This window comes from Gambusia affinis, linkage group LG05, assembly GCF_019740435.1.
Source record: "Gambusia affinis linkage group LG05, SWU_Gaff_1.0, whole genome shotgun sequence".
NCBI classification, from domain to species: domain Eukaryota; kingdom Metazoa; phylum Chordata; class Actinopteri; order Cyprinodontiformes; family Poeciliidae; genus Gambusia; species Gambusia affinis.
The window spans coordinates 12,149,625-12,166,884 of NC_057872.1; the positions used below are offsets into that span (position 1 = coordinate 12,149,625).

Here is a 17,260-nt window from a genome sequence, read left to right on the forward strand (position 1 = left end):
AAAAAGCATTCTCCACCAGACCGAGATGCACTTGGAGTCAAAGCCAACATGGTGTGTGATTTCTATATGGTCTCCGTTTATTCATATGTGTATTTCAATTAAACAGACCACCAGTTCCGCAAATAATTACAATGTATTTTTACTCTACAGGACAAGGCTTTAGTTTCTTGTATACTGTGTAGCAGTACAGTTATTGGGTTATGATTGTGTTTGTGTGGGAGGAGGAGCTGAGACGCATGCAGCTGCTGCAAAGCAAACACTTTGAGCTCAATAGGTGTTAACAGTGACAGCGAGAATGGCGTGAAAACTTGAATGAAACAAATTGTCATCAAGGTTAAAGCACTGAATCATTCATTCTAAAGTAATAATCTATTAAAATTCATCTCATCTTCCTAAGAGCTTCACTTAAGGCCTGGCATGTGAACTGAAGACCTGAACATCAAAAGCATTAAAGCAAATGCTATATCCTTTAGTAATAGAATAACTGTACATCTCAGTCTGAAGATTCATTGCAATGCACTATGTCTCTAGCCAATATATGTATATTTATTAGCAATATATGCAATATTGCTAATAAACTAATGCAAAGACATAATCTATATATGCTATATTTAGATTTGAGGAGGGGTTCTCAATAATGTATGTGGAAAAGAATACAAAGCATGTTTTTAATGCTGTGAAATGCTGCCCTCTAGCGGCAAAACTATAACCTTGACGCCTTTGAAAGGAAAGTTTTGTTCATCCATCCATTATTCAAGTACGAGTGGTGCTGGTGCCTATCTCCAGTGGTCTACAGGTAAGACGCGAGGTACACCCTGGACAGGTCGCCAGTCCAGCACAGGGGACTGTTTCCATCAAATTAAAATTAATATGATCATATTCATATTATTTTTAAAATACCTGCACCTTTCTTACAGCAGGAACACCCTCATAATAGCACCAAGTAGAACCAGATCAGCTGTGAGCTTCCTACCAACAACTGTTGATTGCAAATAGTTTGTATTTATAGTTTTAATTAGTTTCAGTTTTAGTCTACCTGGCTCAAATGCTTGTCATCACATTATGTGTGAAGAAAATTAAATGCCTAACAACTTGCAGAAAGATGAACAGCTTGCTAAGTGGCACCATATGATTTTTGATTGAAAACACTGACTGGTACAAAGCTCGTCACAGTGACACAAGACTTCTTGTCTGTCTTTGGGTCATTCTCTTTGAGTAAAGAGCAAACAAGGAAAGTGCGGTAAGCTGACAGAAAGAGAATAGATATTGAAATTGTATCATCACAGTGAACATAACGTTATTGGCAGGTGATGGCCATGCACCTCCATGAAGGTTTCACAGGAAAAGATCAATTGTTGCACTGTTGTACCTTGTATAAATCTTTATCTGGCATGGCCACCACCAATACTTTCATTGGTGTTGGTGCAGATCAATATCCACCATATGCAATGGGATAGAAATACAAAAAAATATATATAAAAAAGTGTTTACGCTGGCATGTTGGTCCAGCGTAGAAGTGTAAGTAAAACACACTGTTCTTAACCAAATATATTTGTTTCATCAGTCAGGTTCAAGTTTGGCAACAGGACTGAAATTATTATTATTTTTTTAATAAGCAGTCATTTCAGTTACAGAGTTGTCCACTGCTGTCTGCAGCAAAGGATGTGCCACAGCTGCTCTTAGTTTACAATGTAACTGTGTTTTATTTCCTTTATCCTTCCCAAAATCTTTGCGCTGCAGAAAGTTTTGCTGCATATGCTCTGTTCTCTGTCATATTTATTATGCTCAGCGAGCTTAGTAAAAACATCAGGATATTTAGTTTGCACCAACAGAGAATTTGGGATAAGAACCTGCCTTTGCTCAGCCTACCTCAAGAGGCTGACAGGACACAAGGCTGTTATGCAAGATTGTCTGGGAAAAAAAAACAATAAAAAGAATTGATATTATGATATATATTATCCTGACTCAAGCATTTTCTGAAAAGATCTCAAAAGGTGATTAGTTCTACATGAGTCCATATGCTCATTTTCAACATTGCAAAAGAAACTTCGAAAGAAAAGAAATGTCAGAGATCTAAGGTTTTCAAGAACCCCCTCTTGCAGGAAAGAAGCTGCCAGTTCTCGTTTTGAGAAAACATGTTACGATTTTTCCCATCCCATCTTGAGGTTTTTCCATGCAATATGTGTTAGGAATGGAAAGCCACCCACCATAGAAGACAGTTGGCTGACTTTCTGTGATTCAGTTCATGTACAGTGGCATGGAGCAAATAAACTCTGGATGAGAGATTTGTGGGGGGCCCCCCAAGCTGTTATTTCCACTGACTGGCCACCGCTTGTAAAGAACAGCTAAATGACCACTGAAGACCTGACACATGAAGACATGGAAGACATAAGAGACGGGTCAAAGCAAAAGAAAAAATCTGTTTGAAAGTAGGCTGTAAAGTAAAAAGTTTAAAAGGCTTGCCTCTCCCACACACATCAAACTCTCTATAACTCCAGAAAAGGAAGGCAATAACTCATCTCCAAACCTACAAAGATGTGGATGCCCACCTAAGCTGACGATGGATGATCCAAATAGAAGACACAGTCCACAGTTATTTGGTCTCTGATTAGACGAGAACAAAATAAAATTTCTTGGCTTTAAAAATGCTATATTTTAAAGTAACACTCCCCCCAAAGAGGATTGTCCCTGTTCACCTTCCAGCATAATGAGCCTAAATACACATCCATTTACTTTTGACTCTGTGACTCTGTGGAGTAGTTCTACAAAACACTGAACCAAGAAGGCCTGAATACATGCATGCCACACATTTCAGATTTTAATTTGAAGGGGGAAAAAACATGAACTTTACATTTCCTTCCTGCTTTCTAATATGCTAATGTGCTGATTTACCAAATATTTTGTGGCCCTAGTTTGACAAAAAATTGTATAATTGCTTGTGATAAGAATACTTTTGTAAAACCCTAACCCTATAAATTATGCACAAAAAAAACCCATTCTCCCATGTTGTGTCTCTAAAGCATCCAGCTTTTTAACAACATCATGTGATCATAATTACATCATTCTGGGATGTAGAGAGCAAATTTTGCATCCGTCTTCAGATCTCCTTTCAGTGTTTGGGTCCATATGACTTGTTGCATATGGCTTACAGCTGGTGAGGTGACAGACTCCAGTTCAAAATACAATGATGTCCTGGTGGAGCTCTTCTCAAGCATTTGCCGAGCTATCCAGCCAAGTCAAAACATGCTTTTTATAGCATGAACTAATTTAAGCTGCAGGATGAAACTCATAATAGTAGCATATAAAAAAAAAAAAACTGTAAAATATACATCCGAATGAACAGGGACAAAGAGGTGAATCTTCACAACACGGTGCCACACACACTCCTGACCACAAACATTAGTTTGTGCGCACCATGTTGCCCGAGTATCCATGTAAATAGAGGCATCCTGTGTGGCCTGACCACACGGTGACGGCTTGAAGCTCCAAAGTAAGAGTTCAGCTCCAACAGCTTGTAGGCCTCTGATAGTAAATATTTTAAATCATGTGGCCTGTTGTTGTCTAAAAATAAATTGTCTAAATTGGAGAATGGCAAAAATCTTTCCAATATCTTCTGTTGCTGCCACAACCCTGCCATGGTAGAATCAAGGATTTTGCAAACAATCATGAAAGAATCTAAGCAACACTTTAAGTTCATTTTGGATGACAGAATAAGATTATAACATGATATAAAACTCAAAAAAGTTGATTTTACACAATACCCCTCTTTAAAGAAAATTAAGACACACTTTTATGACATTTAAAATGATATAAAATTTTACACAGACATGTAACAAAATTGTTAGTTTCCCTTTTGTGGATCAGGTAACTTTTTGAATGTGGTGCACATGCCCCCATCCCCACTACACACTAGTTGTCCATTTTTGTTCGCTTAAGTACCGCTATACGAGGGACAGCACACACATTGGTGGACCTACCTGTGTCTTAAGTGGATTTGGAGACATGGGTTATCACACTTGTGCATACTGCAACAAAAAGTTACAATAATATCAAAAATATTATTTGTTTTTTATATTGCATGTCAATTTCAGCCTGAGCATAATAGAAACAATGTTATATTTGTAACAGAAAATGGTTGTTTGAAACTTAAGAAAAATGCTTGTCTGTAGTCAACAATTGTGTTGGTTACAGAAATATAAGTAGTTACTCAAAGATAAATGTAACAAATAAGTAGAAGATCAAGTGAAATTCTAACTTCACTCTGCCATTAACATAAGCTGTGAGGAAAACGAGGCGACGTAGAGAGGAAAGCTGGATTCTCCAACTACATAGTTTGAATGGTTTTAATGTATGTGATACATAACTCCCATTTACATGTGACCCTCTCCTGAAATATGATCTTCTGTTTGGTACAAATGGTCACTTGTCTTCAGCAGCTGGATATCTTAGAGAACATTGACTTAGGTGGGTTACAGAAGGAGAAATCTCAACAGACTAGGCAAACAAAGCCGTCTTGTGAAGTTTGACATTCTTCGACCTCCACGGTCAAAACTGTTGAAGGAGCACTGAATCAAGATTTTGGCAAAGATAGCAAGCATTCAGTCAGAACTGTACAAAGAAAGCTTACCACTTTTTGCCTTTACTGAGAAAATGAGAAAACCTACTGTGAATGAGCAGTGAGTCTATGCCAATTTTTTTTATGCACATGGAGGTAAACATTTTCCAAGGAAGTGAGCGATATAGATGTTTGACTCTGCCAAACTAAAGTTAAGTAAAAGTCTTCAGTCTGGCACGAAAAGACAACAAAACAGTAATCCAGTACAAACAAAAATATAAAAATCCTGCCCCCCTGCATTTGCTTTTGGAAACACATTCAGGGGACAAATAATTTACTGATTTTCACATTTTGCAACAGCCTAAAATCTAAATGCATTTTATATTCAATATATCTGATTTCTGAACTGGAGCTAGAACTATTACACAGATCACGTCTCAGCTTTTTTACATGTTCAAACGTCCTATATTGATGTCTGGACGTGGTCGACATGCTCCAAGTTTAATATTGCATAGTTAGTACTTATTAACGTCTGGGAAATAAATGCAGATTGTGAAAGCTGTTGCTGTATCTTCAGGTTGTTCAGAAGAAAACTGAAAAAATAGGTGCTGAAGGAGAACCTTGAAACTTTAAGCAGATGTGCCGACAGTGATGTTATTCCCAGCCTCATAGACATCCCCGACAAGTTTCCACTGGGAAGCTATTTATAGAAACAGAAGAAGTTCTGCAGGGAAAAAGAGGTTTTCCCATTGTGACCTCCCAGGTGGGGGAGGTCAAAGGTTTTAAAATAAGGAAGCCAGCAGGATGCATTTAATGCACGGTAATTCAAAAAGGGGAATCTTCAACCAAGAACAAAGCCGCATATCTGTTATGTTATAGATTTATTCTGTTTTGCTTTTTTTTCATATGTAAACTTCAGATGAAAAAAATCACACAAAGATGAAGTGAGCAAAAACAAAAATAAAGTATGACGATTTGTGTAGAAAACTAGACAGATGTAAATGTGATGTAAAGTGTTCGACCAAACCTCCAACCCCCAAAATGAAGGAGCGAATACTTTTTCATCTAGATTAATCACTGAATGATCCAGTGTAGCACCAACCAGACATGACAATGACCATGTCATGTGTAAACTAAAACAGCTGGATGTCAGAAACATTTTGTGTTGATCTTCACGTCTTTGAAGGAATTTTACAACAAAATGTGACTTTCGACCTCACCCAAATCTGTGCAATCCCTTCACCATTCCTTCCTTTCTGTCGTCATGGTAGCAGCAGGACCTCTCTGGTATATAAGGTCCTCCCCTCCTGAGTCGTGAGCCACAGCGACAAAGAGAGTTCAGCCTTCTGCATTACTACAAAGTGTTGGGGAGATTAAACCCCTGAACAAAGGGACTTGGTAGACTTTATCTTCACTTATATTCTTAACTTTGTACTGCATGACAAGAAGATGACAAATCTTTCAGCTGTTTTACTTTCTTTCATGACTGCACAGGTAAGAAATAAATTTACTTCTGCTGTTAACACTGTAAGTCTAACTAAAGTTTAAGTTTAGTCAACATTTTTGTTTTTTGGTTGTACGTTATTTACAAGAGAAAAAGATATAAAATATAGGAAATGCTCAGTCACCCTTGGTTTTCTTGAATGACTCTGGGATCTTAAAACAAATCCATTCTATCCTCCAATCAGACTTTCACAGTGATTGGGGCTCAGATGTGTCCTCGGCGATGCCTGTGTCCTGCCGAGGTTCCAGTCTGTCTCTCTGGGGTGCCCCTGGTCCTGGATGACTGTGCCTGCTGTCTGGTTTGTGCAGGTCAAAAAGGCCAAGCGTGCTCAGAGATGAAACCCTGCGACACAGTTAAAGGGCTGCAGTGTGATTACTCAGTGGATGTTCACAAGAGAACTGGCATCTGTGCGGGTGAGTTAGCTGCACATAATCGTCATTAGCCATGCCGATCCTGGTGATTGCTGTTGGTTTATAAAACTCATTTAAAAAAATTTCTCTTGCTGTTGTGTCTCTTTCCTCCAGTCAGTGTGGGTAATGTGTGCGTTTTGGAGGGTTTAGTCTACCAGCATGGCCAGATCTTCTTCCCAAGCTGTAAATACCAGTGTGTGTGCCAGAATGGTCAGATAGCCTGCATTCCTCGCTGCAACCTGGATGTTATGCTCCCTGGGCCCGACTGTCCAATCCCACGCAAGGTCCAGGTTCCTGGAGAATGCTGTGAGAAGTGGGTGTGTGAGCCCCAGACTGAAGCAAGTGCACTGGGTGGCTTTGCCATGGCCGGTGAGTGAGTGGATGACGTTCATATTTCAATGTTCTAAGACTAATGAAGGAGCAAAAAATAAGTGGAAAAAAATAGGAAACAGTGGAGAGTGAGAAAGAAGGATATGTTAATCATGTTTCAACTAGTTGGGTAGAAGAGATGAGTACTTGAGAAAATTAAATCTTCTCCCAGGATATATTTTCCTCGACAGTAGGACAGTTTAACACAATTTAACCTTTTATTGTCTTTTTTGCTCATTCAGCCTTTCGTCAAGAAGAAACTGTCGGTTTTGGAAGCTGGGAGCCCAGGCTGAACTGCATTGAGCAGACCACAGAGTGGGGGGCCTGCTCTGAGACATGTGGCATGGGGGTCTCCACCAGGGTCACAAACAAGAACAGCCGCTGTGAGATGGTGAAGCAGAGTCGGCTGTGCATGATTAGACCCTGTGAAGACCTGCAGGGACAATTGACTCAGGTTGCACTAATGGTAAGATTCATTCAGTAATTAATACATTTAGCACATAATCCTTTAAACTCCAGAGAAATATACATTAGACAGTATAAAAACAGAAAGGCCCTGAAGGAGCCTCCAATACCCAATACTAATACATTTCATCTAAATGGGGGTACTATAACTCATGTTGGCATAATAGCTAACATTTTCTATTAAAAGCAAAAAGAAAAAGAAGTAACTTTTCTGTAGTTAGAATATTACATTATTACATTAGTATTTCTTCCTCCCCCAGCAGAGAGGCAGGGGATGCCAGAGGATGGTGAGGAGCGACAAAGCTGTTCACCTTGAGTATAAGAACTGCACCAGTGTTCTGGCCTACAAGCCTCGCTACTGCGGCACCTGCACAGACGGGCACTGCTGCACCCCCCACAGAACCAAGACCACTCTGGTGAAGTTCCAGTGTTCAAACAACACAATCAGCCCCAAGCCAGTCATGGCAATCCTAACCTGTGTCTGCCACACCCATTGCCCTAGAGACAATGCTGCATGGGAGCCATCGCCGCTCCTATACGGTGGCATGACAGGAAGATGAGTCCAGGTTGTAGCTAACGACAAAATAATTGCCGTATTGATTCCTGAATATTAACATCCAGCAAAATATTTAATGCTGCCAATAATATATATATAAAAAGGAAAAGAAAAGGGGAAAAAAGACTGACCCAAACTATGGCAAAAGCAAACTTAGGGCTGCCAGACCAGCAGAGGTCTGGATAGACATCAAAGGTTAATATTTAAGTTTATGATGAGCCTTCATTTAAAATCTCAACTGAGATTTATAATTAACTTGAAAATTAACTCAAAAAATTGGAATATTATTTAACATTTTAAGGATATGGAATAACTGATGACTTTGCTAGCTGTATAAACTGAATTCATAATCCATTCATTTCTGCTGAGGTTTTTGTTTCTTTTTATGCCGTATAACAGCAAATTAAATGGTTTCTGACACAAATGTCCACGTATAATTGTGAGCACAACCAATGTATTTGGGCCTCATTCCCAGCTCCTATGGGTTCATCACTGAGATAACTAACTGAGCAGCAGGTGAACCATGATATTTTAGGTAAATACCTAACAACTCAACAAACAAATTAAAATACATATTACTAATGTTGTGGCAACTGGTGAGTCAAACTTAACTGGGCACCACAAATAAATTAACACTGTTCAGGCCTGTCAAAACAGTGATAAAATTTGGCATCTGAGGTCATTTTGAAGGAATGTTCTGACCTAGAACACAAAGCGAATTATACATTCCTGTATCTCTGCAGGAGAGAAGTTTCATTTTAAATGTAACTGAGTTACATCCTGTGGACAAAAATAATCAGTATGAATTATCACTGAGTTCTATAGAAGCACTTAGGCTGTCCTGTCAAAAGGGCTGCATTGTTTTTCTTAACAGATTGTGCTTGATAGGTGTTTGTAAGTCGTATTTTTTTTATTATTATTATTTTAAAATATCACTTAAATAGCTAACGTGTAAAAAAAACAACAACTTTCTATTCCTAAAATGAAAATTGTGTTTATCCCGAAGGAAGAAACTACAGACTTAATGCACTGCCAAAAAAGCAACACAATCTTGAATCTTTTTTTTTAATCTTTATTTATATGCTGTTATTCACTCTGATAAATTAGAAAGACCTTCAGATGCAAGATTTGTGAAAGAGGTACAATTAGTTTCACTAAAAACTCTTTATCTACAGATCGCATAAGTTGTTGTTCTCCAAAATGTAATCTGACAAAACAAGTCCAATAAGAAGACATATTCTAATTTACTGAACATGACTGTATTTGTGTATATGTATGTTGTACATAGCAAATTCTATAAAAAGTTGATTAAGATTAATATTATTTTCCATCGATTATACAATCAATATCAAACATCAGTTCTCAAAAGTATAAAAAAATGTAAAATTTAAAAGCAGTCAAAAATTCAACAGAAACAGAAGATATAAAAAGTAACAAAGTTGACAATGTAAATCTAACATATGGTTTGTTTCTTATTGATTGCTTAAGTAAATAATCTGATGGCAGAGAACATGCAAAGTGGCCCAGGTGGTTCATATCTGTTTTAATCTGCCCCTATTAGTAGGGAATGTAAAATCCAAATAGATGTCATTGTTATAATAAAAAAACGAAGACACCAGTGTGAAATGTCTAAATGACCTGAAATGCTCTCAACTCTTCTTCTTAAACTTTGCAATGATGTTGCTACAAAGTCAGGTTGGCTGCACGTAAAGAATGGGAAGATGTTTTCATGGATTCCACAGCCGGTAAATCGATGAAGCAAGATTTTATTGTCTGGATCAAATAAGAGCACCAGTCCATTGCTATAATCTATCAACAACATTAGTCTTTGAGTGTTCCTCTGAACTTTAAATCTCAATATGCAATGACGATCCCAGTTTGCATCCTGGGATCGCGTCCCAGCGATCCTTACAAAATCTGACTCTCTAATTGCTACCAGATCCCACCCAACCATTCCACTGACTTCAAACCCATGCATCTCTTTTACCATGGAGAAATCTTTATTTTGAGAGTTAAATGGAATAAAGTGGTTTGGGATATTTCTGTGGTATGGTAAACAATTGCCATCTGTTGTTTGATTAGCCTTCACTTTCTCTGCTCGCCCACTTTTGCTTTTCTTTTTACTTTGTGCCTTTCCTTTGTTTTTCGTTTGTCCAATATTCTCTTTCCTCCTCCAGATGTGAGATCTTTGGTCTATATATGCTTCATTCAAACTGACTGTGTCATGATCGCTATGTTCTGTGCACAAGGCACAAAGACGAATCTGATCATTCAAGCAGAAGAACTCCACCATCCGGTTGTGTTCCCTGCATATTTTCTCCTCCAGGTTGGTAACAGGATTTGAGAGTTTGTGTCTTCGAAGGGCAGCCACTCTCAGGTGAGGCTCTAAATGTGTTTCACAAAATGAGGCTAAGCACACCAAGCAAGTTTTTGAGGCTCTGAGTTTGTTCGCTGCGCAAACATCACATGACACCTCCCAGGGTTTTAATAAGGAAGTAGCGTCGGCTGTTGGATGATGTTTCTTGAAGTTGTCCACAACCTCCCTGAATGTGGTGTTGACAGACAGTTTGAGGTCCTTGTCAAACTTGTTGTTGCACAGAGGACACTGGCATTCCCGTTTGCCTGCCCAGTGCCTGGTCAGACAGGCCTTGCAGAAGGTGTGTCCACATGGAGTAGATACAGGATCAGTGAAAATGTCCAGACAGATGGAGCACTGGAACTGGTCCTCAGACAGGAAATCACTGGATGTGGCCATATCTAAAGGACAGATTTTTTTTTTACAGTTTAGACCACCGAGGCAACATTGATGATCATATAAACTACAACATGTCATAAAAAACATTCATACCTTTGACCTTTTCAAATTGTGTTATGTTATGGCCAACGATGACGCATTTTTCTGGGATTTTAGTACTATTATTATGTTGTTATTAGATTATTTTGTAGTAGTTCAACACAATGTAGCAGATGTTTTAGAACTGAGAAGAAAATAGTACATGGTTTTGAAATTGCTTCACTGATAAAAATCAGAAAAGTTCAGCCAGATCTACCTTGTTACCCCTAATTAAAACCATCTGAGTCTAAAAGTCCCTTTACTTTTTGCAAGGCACTGCATGTACGTCATAACATCTGTTTTATTGAGGTTCATTTTACACAGCTTAAATGAAAGAAAAAGGCTTTAAAATTATGTCTGTATATATTTATCAGGTGGTCAGATAAAAGTTATTTTTTTTAAACTAAAAAAAATGTATACTAAAAAAGAACTGCACAGAGAACATGATTTGATCATTTAATTCTTCTAAAATAACCGTAATAGTTCAAACATATCTGCAACAGACATTAATAGTGACCCTATGCTGCCACCTACTGGCAAGAAGAGGTATTTGGTGTTGACGGAAACCCAAAAGTAGGGCGGATTATCTGCAGAACTTGGAGGAATTGCAGTTCACGGAAGTAGCAGTACATTTTAGTTTATCTTCGTGTAAGCACAATAACAAATACTAGATCAACACACTCTACTTTACGACTCTGTGCAGCACCAGTTCTCAATAAAAGTGACCTTATTTCTCCATAATTTTGCTTCTCTAACATGCAAACACACTGACAAATATTTTCCAAACTAAAGTGAATGTATGCAACAACACATCTCACAACTCTATTAAACTGAACAGGGTCCTGTTAGATTTCGCTTTAATTTGCTCGATGTGCCCTCAAACTGTTAAAAACAAAGGTGTGCAATGCAGGAAACACATTCTACAAACAAACCCAAAGTGGCACACTTTTTAGTTTGCAATGGAAGTATTACCTTGTGGATTTAACTTGCTTATTGCATGCAACTAAATGCTGTTTTGACATACCTTTGACTAAAACACAAACAAAGAATGCAAAATTAAAAAAAATCAAGACAAACTTAACCTTCTCATGAGGTGAAGCTGAGATCCTCTGTCTCTGAGTACAAACTGACTGGTGTTTACCAGAGGCAAGAATGCTGGCCACTTTTAGTTTCCCTTTTCTGTAAATGATCCAAATGTGCTCCTCCCATGTTGACACGTTTTACTCATCCACTGTAAGAATGGATTAGTAACAGCTGTATAACCAACAACAGCATTAAAAAAAACTGGATATGAAGCAAATTTGTAGCAGATAAACTGCTGATCATTAAAGTTGAATCAGGTTTAAAGTAAAGGGTATATTTATATTAATTTACTTGAGAGACTGTAGGCTGTTGTTTTATATTGATAAAACTAAAACAAATTTATCTCATCAAAATTGAAAGAATTTCAGAGACCAGCCAACAAGTGGCAGCGACAGAAGAAAAAAAGAGTCACTGTGAGAAAGACAAAGAGAGAAATAGGAAATAATGTGTATAGAGGAAGTTGAAACATCCATCCATCCATCCATCCATTTTCCTTACACCCTTCTTCCCTAAATGGGGTCGGGAGGGTTGCTGGTGCCTATCTCCAGCTGCGTCCCGGGCGAGAGGCGGGGTTCACCCTGGACAGGTCGCCAGTCTGTCGCAGGGCAACACAAAGACATACAAGACAAACAACCATTCACACACACACTCACACCTAGGGAGAATTTAGAGAAACCAATTAACCTGACAGTCATGTTTTTGGACTGTGGGAGGAAGCAGGAGAACCCGGAGAGAACCCACGCATGCAAACTCCATGCAGAAAGATCCCCGGCCGGGAATCGAACCCAGGACCTTCTTGCTGCAAGGCAACAGCTCTACCAACTGCGCCACTGTGCAGCCCGAAGTTGAAACAAAATATTTAATATCTTATCAAATCGCTAAAGGAAATCAAAAACAAAAGAGGAAACTTTAAGCAGCCCTTCTCACATATGTTTCATTTCTATTCAGATGTGTTCCTCATTTTTAATCATCCCAGTGTGCCAGTTTTCCAACCAGAAATCCTGCCTCCATGTGTTTTTGTACAACCACGCCTCTCTGCACCTGCTTCCTGCTGCTATGAAAACAAACATTGAGCTCCAAATGCTGAGCTCAGTAAGGATTAAAGCAACTTTCATTGCCAATTTTTAATTACACTCACCTTTTCTAGGACTCCACTTTATTTCTTTATTTTTTAGGTAATTACCACAACAAAGAATTCACCATTATCTGTTTGCTCATTTCCACTTGAAAGTAAAACAAAATCAACTACAGCTCTTGTAAACCTCATTAAACCAAAAGGTTTGTAATATTATTTTCTATCTTAATTAATTCATTCTTTGGCACAGTTCAGATTTAATGAACCAATCCAGATCACAGATATGAGATGTAAAATTGCTTAAATCTAAAAAAAAAAAAAAAAAAAAAAAAAAGTGGTATCCCTTTATTCAAAGTACTTTAATTTATTATTTTTCTTATTGTTAGCATCTTTGAGGAAGACTACAAATCATATGATACAAATGTGATCTTTCTGCAAGGGCTTCAAGAATACAGCTATAGTTAAAAGAAAATTAGTTGAAGTCTTAATTCAAATTTGTCACAAGAAATGTAAGGGGAACAGGAAACATGTGCAAAAAGGTGCTCTGTTCAGATTGGACAAAATGTTGACCTTTATTTAACCTGAAAAACAATAGTACTCTCTCTTGAACACAACATTCTCAATGAGAAGCATGGTGTCAGCAGCATCATGCTGTGGATCCATGTCACTTTAGATTGAACAAGGAAGGCAGCCAGAGTGAGAAGATGGATTTAGCAAAATACAGAACAACTCTGACGGAGCTTGAGATTAGGAAATATTATTAAAGACTGTTGAATACAAACGCCTTAGCTTGTTTATTAACAACTTTTGAAAACTATGCATAATTTTGCTTCATCTCATTCATTATTCTTCGCGTGTAAATTAAGTTTGTGGTTGTAATGTGAGGCACTGCAGATATATTAATCACCAAAGGCTATAATTGTAGATTCGCCAGTAGATGTCGCTGTCACATTGTTTTAACATTTGTGTGACAACGCAAACTTTTCATCGACTACTTCAAAAGACTTTCCAAAGATGGATGGGAGCTTCTGGTTGACACTTTGAGTTTGAAAATGAAGTAAAACTAAATATTTCGTCACCCAAAGTGTTCATAAGGAAGTGATTATAGAGCAATTATAGAGGAAGCACCTTCGTTTTCCTCTGTAAAATTGACCAGACTCTCGCTGTATTTGTTTGCATCCTTGTTCTCTCTGGGGCTTTTTGCTCTAAGCCACATATGTCAGAGTCAAGGCCCGCGGGCCACATCCGGCCCGCGAGAAGATTTTCTACGGCCCCTGGGATGATCTTGATTTATGCAAGCCGGCACCCCGTCTGAAAAAAATGCGAGATGCACCCCCGTTCGATCCTCACAACGCGAACACCCCCCCGATCCTCTGCGCCCCAAATTTACTAAATTCTGGGCTGGGTCCGCTGCACTAGACCAAATGCGTCATTTAAAAAAATCTCAATGAACATTCGATCAGTCCGGCCCTCGGCTTGTAGCTAAATTTTTTATTTGGCCCTCCGTCCATTTGACTTTGACACCCCTGCTCTAAGCCTTTTTGTAAATACTAAGACCTTAGACCAACAATCTAAGACCAACAATCATTTTTTTGAGCATTCATGTACGCAGGTGAGCAGTTTTTTTGCTGTCTCACCAGGTCCTCAAAAGTTGGATAGTAGAGAAAAAGGTGGTGTTTTTTTTTGTTTTTTTTTTTTTTGTTGTTGTTGTTGTAAATAATAAAGCTAAAAGATATTATTTCGTACGTCTAATTTATTTGATTTTAGTTGATTGTGTGATGGTGTAGTCTATCACCATTTGTTTTTCAGTATGAGGCTGACACATTCTTTGCACTTACACTTGAACTGCTTGGTAATTGGGTGCGTGTCAGTTCAGTGCGATTAGTTTTTATGTTTAGAAATGCGTTGACGGCGGAGCACCGGAGAAACTCCACCCTGCACTCCACCCTGCAGGATCTTCGGGCAGGCGGAGCAGAGTGGAGCTCTGGCTGGATGCGCGGCGTGCGCGACAAGTCCCGCGGAAAACTTAACAGGGACCAAAGTCCAGACTGAACTCGACTTTCTGTGTGTGAGACAGTGAGTGAGGGAGTGTGAGAGGACGCGCTGGGAACTTATTCACATGTGATTTTTTTTTTTTATTTTTTTTTTTCTCACAGAAATGCTCCAAAGATGGCGGTGGTAACAGCGGGAGCAGGAGTCTCGAGTGGCTCCAGGGCACAAAAAAGTGGATTTATTGAGGTTTTGGTGCGGGAGAACTGGCATAAAGTTTTGGCCAACTTGAGCGAGGAGGCGCTCACGTTGAGCTGCGAGGACTGCGGCGTCAACGACGGCGTCAGCTCCAACGGGGTTACCAACGGGTCTTACCTGGACAACAGCAACGCCAACTCCAACAACGGCCCCCAAGCCGTGCGCACCGCATTCACGGACCTCCCGGAGCGAGTGCCCGAAGCGATCGCCAACAGAAAGCGGTGCGTCAAGGTGATCAAGCAGGAAATCGGAGGACTCGGGATAAGCATTAAAGGAGGGAAGGAGAACAAAATGCCCATACTCATCAGCAAGATATTCAAGGGGCTTGCAGCGGACCAGACCCAGTCTCTGTATGTAGGAGACGCCATCCTCTCCGTGAACGGAATGAACCTGCGGGACGCAACGCACGACGAGGCTGTGCAGGCGCTGAAACGAGCAGGAAAGGCGGTGACACTGGAAGGTAAGAGAGAGGATCACTGGTTTTGGGGGCCAGGGAAGATTACAAGTTTCTCGCATCTTATATGTGAATCTTAATAACTTAGAATATCATTGAAAAGTTAATTTGCATCCGTGATTCAATTCAAAAAGCAAAACTCCCACAGACTTGGTTCACAGAGTGATGCATTTCAATTGTTTCAGCTAATAAAAACTACAAATTCAGTGTTTCATAAAACTGAAAAATGTTTGACACAAATGCTACTTTCTACACAATCATGGGGAATAATGCTGAATTGACAGAAGAGCATTATCAACAATTTCCTCAACGAATGAAAGCCACAGAAGGCCAGGGGTATGGAAGCTGGTTTTTCAGAGTACTGCAAAGAAAATTGAGTGGAAGAAAAAAAAAGTTTGGCAAAAGCAACAGTGACAGTCGGCCATTGAAAAATTTTGGACTAATCACCAAATGCAGCAGTCTGTCCTAAAACATCCAACAGACCGTAACTGGAATCTTACTGTTGCTTTGCTTGTGTTAAGCCACTCCTGAACCAGATACAAATGTTGGATTTATTTAGTTATTTATTTTGCTGTGGAGGAAAAAAGATGGTCTAAAGCCTTTTTGTTTTTAAATTAAAGTAAACATTGCATGCATTTATCAAATCCAGTCGGAGATGAAACCGAATGCATGTTGCTTTAGGTCCAAGGAGAAGTTTCCACAATCAGTGTTGATTTGGGGAGCACTGTCATCTGCTGGCTTTGGTTCACTACGTTTTATCATAGGAAGCCAGGACAGCCAGGGCTTACTTTACTTTAGCTTACTTCCTGCTTCCGCTTACTGACAAACTTTATGTAAATGCTGATTTCATTTTCCAGCAGGACTTGACACCTGGCCATGCTGCCAAAAGTACCAATGTCTGCTCCAGTGGATACTTTATTGACCACCTGATCTAAGTCCTGTAGAGAATCTATGGAGTATCGTCAAGAGGCGCTTAACGCCGTTATTTGAGGAAGCAGACATTGAACACCTCAGCAGAGCCGCAGACTGATTGCCTCCATGCCAGTTGCATTGATGTTGTAATTTATGCAAAAGGAAACCAAGGAGTGAATTCATCTGTTGTACAGTGGAAACACATTCTTTTCATTCGGCTCACGTTTGTTTTTAAAAAATAAACTTTTGTTTCAACCATATGTGATACTGAGTATGGAAAAAAGTTAATTTTCATTAGCTGTGAGGTATAATTCTCAGAATTAACAGCAACAGTGTTTAGAATGAACCTGTATGATATGAGTTTCACTTTTTGAAGTGAAGTTGTGAAATAAATTAACATTTAAATTACACTATAGTTTATTGAGATGCTCCTGTTCGTTGTCACTCCTCATAAGAATACATTAGACCACATGTGTGAGCACACAGTTTGCAGCTTTTAGGTTGGACTTGATTGTCAGTCAGTGCTTCAGTAGATCCTGCAGGTTTTTTTTCTTGTTAGCAGCTTTACTCAGCAGTTAAATTATTCACCACATAGTCCATGTTGTGCATGAGAGTATGAAACTAAAGGATAAAGTTCAACTTTTTCCCACAATAGTGGCTTAATTTTTATTCCACCTTAGCGAGGCCACTAATTGATCGCCTTTTGTTGAAAGGAACAATTGAGATTTTTATAGACGCAGCTCTCATGTAGCTGTTTATTTCAGAGGCACATCACGTTTATTAGATATATCATATCT

The 17,260-nt window shown here is 39.0% G+C and overlaps 3 protein-coding genes across 6 annotated transcripts in view; 2 read left to right on the forward strand and 1 right to left on the reverse strand.

Annotated features, from left to right (window-relative positions):
* The first annotated feature begins 5,871 nt into the window (after positions 1 to 5,871).
* On the forward strand, positions 5,872 to 9,485 carry LOC122831307 (CCN family member 3-like). Its single transcript, XM_044117400.1, has 5 exons — positions 5,872 to 6,049; positions 6,244 to 6,472; positions 6,584 to 6,838; positions 7,081 to 7,304; positions 7,564 to 9,485. The coding sequence occupies exons 1-5, from the start codon at positions 6,005 to 6,007 to the stop codon at positions 7,861 to 7,863; spliced, it is 1,053 nt and encodes a 350-aa protein (XP_043973335.1). The 5' UTR covers positions 5,872 to 6,004; the 3' UTR covers positions 7,864 to 9,485.
* Positions 9,403 to 11,861, reverse strand: LOC122831306 (E3 ubiquitin-protein ligase TRIM8-like). The gene is made up of 2 exons (XM_044117399.1): positions 11,775 to 11,861; positions 9,403 to 10,616 (listed from the first exon to the last, which is right to left on the reverse strand). Exon 2 carries the CDS (start codon positions 10,612 to 10,614, stop codon positions 9,403 to 9,405), a length of 1,212 nt encoding a protein of 403 aa, XP_043973334.1. The 5' UTR covers positions 10,615 to 10,616; positions 11,775 to 11,861.
* A 2,495-nt stretch (positions 11,862 to 14,356) lies between these two features.
* sntb1 (syntrophin, basic 1) overlaps positions 14,357 to 17,260 on the forward strand; it is a 39,863-nt gene continuing 36,959 nt past the window's right edge. Inside the window, exons 1-2 of one of the 4 annotated variants that reach the window (XM_044117203.1) lie at positions 14,357 to 14,926; positions 15,007 to 15,557. In XM_044117203.1, coding sequence (XP_043973138.1) covers positions 15,020 to 15,557 — 538 coding nt within the window. In that variant the 5' untranslated portion in view covers positions 14,357 to 14,926; positions 15,007 to 15,019. Of the gene's footprint in view, positions 15,558 to 17,260 lie in introns of all 4 variants that reach the window. The other 3 variants (XM_044117204.1, XM_044117205.1, XM_044117202.1) reach the window with 3 other exon arrangements.

Bases quoted from the DNA above. Each gene is read 5' to 3' on its own strand.
- LOC122831307 (XM_044117400.1), top strand. From the start codon at position 6,005: ATGACAAATCTTTCAGCTGTTTTACTTTCTTTCATGACTGCACAG. The intron at 6,050-6,243 runs GTAAGAAATAAA...TCCTCCAATCAG, and splicing joins TTTCTTTCATGACTGCACAG to ACTTTCACAGTGATTGGGGC. The intron at 6,473-6,583 runs GTGAGTTAGCTG...TCTTTCCTCCAG, and splicing joins GAGAACTGGCATCTGTGCGG to TCAGTGTGGGTAATGTGTGC.
- LOC122831306 (XM_044117399.1), bottom strand. From the start codon at position 10,614: ATGGCCACATCCAGTGATTTCCTGTCTGAGGACCAGTTCCAGTGCTCC.